The 4,226-nt window shown below is 32.0% G+C and overlaps 1 protein-coding gene across 1 annotated transcript; it reads right to left on the bottom strand.

Moving 5' to 3' along the window:
• Window positions 1–262: 262 nt before the first annotated feature.
• On the bottom strand, window positions 263–4,130 carry LOC141249508 (uncharacterized; the record flags this gene model as incomplete). The annotated part of the gene is given in 7 exon segments (XM_073669653.1): window positions 263–1,225; window positions 1,228–1,602; window positions 1,604–1,816; window positions 1,818–2,231; window positions 2,233–2,329; window positions 2,331–3,338; window positions 3,382–4,130. Coding segments are annotated over 7 exon segments (3,819 nt in total), but the record flags the coding sequence as incomplete, so codon positions are not given.
• Between the last annotated feature and the right edge of the window lie 96 nt (window positions 4,131–4,226).

Below are 4,226 nucleotides of genomic sequence, written 5' to 3'. Positions count from 1 at the left end.
TTTATTTATTCTATGCGTCAATTTTTTTTATTAATTTACTATTTTTATTTTACGAATATGAATTTTACTGATCAGTAATAATAATGCGAGGTATTTTGATCTGGTATACACAAGAATCAATCCGAATTTCCTTATTGATTCATTTTATGATCTAATTGATACGTCATTGAATTAGTATTCATGTATCAAAAAAGGATGTAAGACACGGCATGTGCGCAGTTATTTATCCACCCGATATATATCGTAGGGGAAGACAATTGTATCATAAATCAATTTGCAATCGTGGATACATATGTATCCTTAACATACTGAAACGACTACCATTATTAGTATCAAACCAACAGCGATTCATACAAGCTAAATCTTCTAATCGATAATTGGGCCAAAGAAAGAATTTTAATTTAATTAATTTCATTTTATCTCTATCAAGATCTTTGCTTTCTTCCAAAAATTGACCACAGGCTTTTACCTTGTTCCCATTGCAAAATACTGCATTTTTATCCACACAATTACTATTCCTTGAATTGAAACAACTTAGAATTCTCAATTCTCTACGCCGTCTAGACGATAAAATATTTTCAGGAACAAGCAAATCATAATGATTTTTTTTTCTATTTTTCGTCATCATTTGATGTCTTGCAATCGATTCCTCAAAATGATTCTTATCCATATTTTCTTTGTATCTTTTTTGATTCTTTTTTTGTTTAATCTCATGAACCAAAGAAATCCTTATGGTTTGATACATAATAAATTCTACATTATGTTTTACAGGTATACGAACTGGTTCGATACTAAATATTCCCTCTTTTAGGATTTTTGAAAGATTCAAATCCCGGATTAGCATTGGATCCAGAGTTAACTCCTCCTTCTTAATAAAGCCGAAACCAAACTTTGTTGTCATTCTGCTTTCCTTTTCCCATTCAAGTACGGACAGCGCATAATCGAATAATTCCATAGTCAAAGGACTCAGCAGCCATTTCAATTGCAAAGCAAAAGACCCTTTCATGAACGCATCTAAGTCTATTTCCCAAGTCCAAATGCTTTTGGGTTGATTTTTCGTTCTACCCATTTTCATATCTGATTTCGTATAAAGTTCTTCCATATATTTTTGTTGTTTTGAGAGAACAGATTCAGGGTTCCCTCGGTTTTGGGCATCTGATGCGAGATCTCTTTGACCTATGGTTTTTTTTTCTTCTTGATTCTCTAATTCAAAATATTTTTTTCTTTTTCATTTGATAGTATAAGATCCCCTTTTTTATTTTGAGTGATATTTTTATTTTGACTAACATCTTCATTAAAATGAAAAATAAGTGAATGAATTGGTATAAACCCGGGTTTCATTTTATATACATTGAAAAATAACTCGAATTGTGGGAATAACCAAGGTATCGGCTTCGATACTGGACGATTTAGTCTTTCTTCATTCATTCCCATCCAATCAAAAAAAGAAAAGAAACCCTTTTGATTGGATGGGTTGATTTCTTTATCTTTATTAATTTTGAGATAAAAAAGACCTTTCGTATCAAAAAAATTTCTATCTGGATTTTTTATATACATAAAATAATCTTTTCTTATAAAATTAGTAATAGGGATACTCCCCCCCCATATCAACAAATTTCGGTTTATGTATATTGTAATTATATGAATCCTTCTTATCTTTATAAGAAATCGATTGATATGCTAAAAGATCATATCTATACATTTTTTGAAAATGATCATTTTTATTTAGCAATAATGAAACATTTTCCTCTCTTTCAGATGAATCCCGTTTGATTAAATTTTTCTTTTCAACCCTACAATGTTGATTGACTCTATTTTCGCCATTTTTGCGGTACTAATTTAGACCATTTTAGCTCAGATAAATCGTATGGATAATGACTCTTTAACCAATTTTTCCATTGATTCATTCCAGAATTCTGAAGTTTCTTATGCTTTAATTCGGAAGAAATTATTCCTTGTCTTCGAAAATCATCTTTTATTTCATTCTTAAGAAATAAAGATGCTCCGTCATATTGAAAGACAAATCTTAACTTATACAAGTTAATAACCAGGGTTTGTGATAATTTGTAAAATACATAGGCCTGTGACACGAGGGATAATTTAAAAGAAACCGCCGACTTCGTCTGAATCTTATGACGAATACGAGAAGGTGAAAGTGTTTTTTGTATAGTTGAAATACGCTCAATTATCCTTTTCTCTTTTGTATCAAAAAAAGATTTTTTTTTTTAATTTACGAAAAAGTTTTAGAATGATCATGGGCCTATAAAGACTATTAGTAAGACGATTAATGATATATGGAAAGCTCTCTAGAAGGATATCCGTGTATATCCACGAGCCATTTTAAAAAAGAATGTGATGTAGGGATTAATCGATCATTTCTTCTTTTTAATATCTGAAAAATCTTTTTTAGTGATGCTACTTTTTGAGCACCATAACTTGTTTTGTTAGGACTAATATTTATCTTTAGAGTTCGAAATCCATTTTTTGTGTCTTTTGTAATTCTTTCTATTTGATTTCTGATTGTGCTTGTTCTATCAGTCAGATCTTTCATTTTTCTTTCTGTCAGTGAATAATTTGTCCAATCCATAGATCGGGTTTGAATGGATGATTCATGAATAATCTGATTATTGATTATAAAATCTTTTTTTATTTCACTCGAATCCTCTCTCAATTTTTTTGGTTCTTTTTGGACCTTTAGAAACAAGAATTTTGTTCTTTCTTTGAAACTTTTTAGAACTCGAAAACTCCATTTTATAATTGCTTTTTGGAGTTTTTTCAAAGGGGGTCCAAAATAATAACAAAACAAAATACCAAGTCCTACGAGAGGAGAACCAAAAGGACGGTCAGTTTCCAGTCCCCAAATCGTTAAAAAAGCAGCAGGACTTTCCTGCTTTGGATTTGGATCCCTACGAGAAGGTCGTCTCTTAGATCGGTGCCAAGGTTTCAGACGGAAAGGAAATCGTATCATTATTTGTATACCCTCCGTAACCCAGTTTTTAGGAAAAATTCCGTTTCTTCCTGGTTCTAGTACTGGCATACCATTATAGGTGCATATAACATACACTTCTCTATTCATCTCCCTTATATCCTGCTCCCACTCGGACTCTTGGCGTAATAAAAAACGGACAATATTTTTAGCTAGTATCAATGAAGGTAATACAATAGATTGTCTAAGCCTCGACTGAATTAGTAAAATACAAGCTCTTATTCCATGAGCATAAATAAGAATATCATAGAGGTCTGATATTTTTTCTCGTGTCCTTTCTATTCGTTGCATTTCCGTCTGCCTGTCCCGCCCCTTTTCCATTTCATTGAATTCTTTTTGAATTTCTTCGTAGCTTTTGTTTTCCTCCATGTACATTGTTTTTTTGTTTTTTCAACCTCTTTCTTATTTTTGCTACGCTTCCTTTTATACCCTTTCTAAAAATGTCTTGTATTAGGTCGGAAATCTCAATTCCTGATAATATGAATGGTTCGAAAAGAACATCCCAAAAAAATCCTACTCTGTCGAAAAAAAGTGGGGAATACGGATATAAGAAAAACATTTTCCCCGTAAGGGTTTTACGTCTTTGAACACACATAGAACCTGAGATTATGTCTCGACGAAAATCCGCTTCATAGGGATAATCTATCATATCCACTTCTTCTATTTCATCAGGCTTCGTCATAGCTTTGATACTAGGGTCGGCATTCTCTGGACCCTGCGTAAAAAGAACTATACGTTTCGCTTTCCTCGAGCGAATTTGATGATCTACTATCCACTCTTCCCCCTCTTCCGTTGTTGCAGTTTTTCCGAGTTGTTCTACCTCGCTGAATAATTTGTATGACCATCGGGGGACTTTTTTATTTATTCCAATCGATTTTTTTCGAGTTGTTTTTTCCATGGGAGGAATTATGGTTGCATCGCATATTGTTTGAATGATGGGATCAATTATGACTCTTTCGATTAAAAATTTCAAAACTTTTTCTGGATCTTCTGAATCAATTCGTCTTTGTTCCGGAAATAAAGAAATTCCTTTCAAATTTGATGTTGATTCTTCAGCAAATTCATCGATTAAAAGACTCAATTCTCTTGCTAATGATTTTTTATCCAATGTATATATTTTCTGTCCCAATTTCTGTACCAATTTCTGGTACAATTATTCAAAATTATGAACATTAAGTTCCTTACCCTTAAAAAGAAGGATACTATGAACTTTATTGAGTTTATTTATAAAATTTGTCTC

Source organism: Phyllobates terribilis, unplaced genomic scaffold, assembly GCF_046119375.1.
Source record: "Phyllobates terribilis strain yellow unplaced genomic scaffold, ASM4611937v1 Scaffold_4680__1_contigs__length_58261, whole genome shotgun sequence".
In the NCBI taxonomy this organism is placed as follows: domain Eukaryota; kingdom Metazoa; phylum Chordata; class Amphibia; order Anura; family Dendrobatidae; genus Phyllobates; species Phyllobates terribilis.
This window is presented reverse-complemented; position numbering and strand designations above follow the sequence as displayed.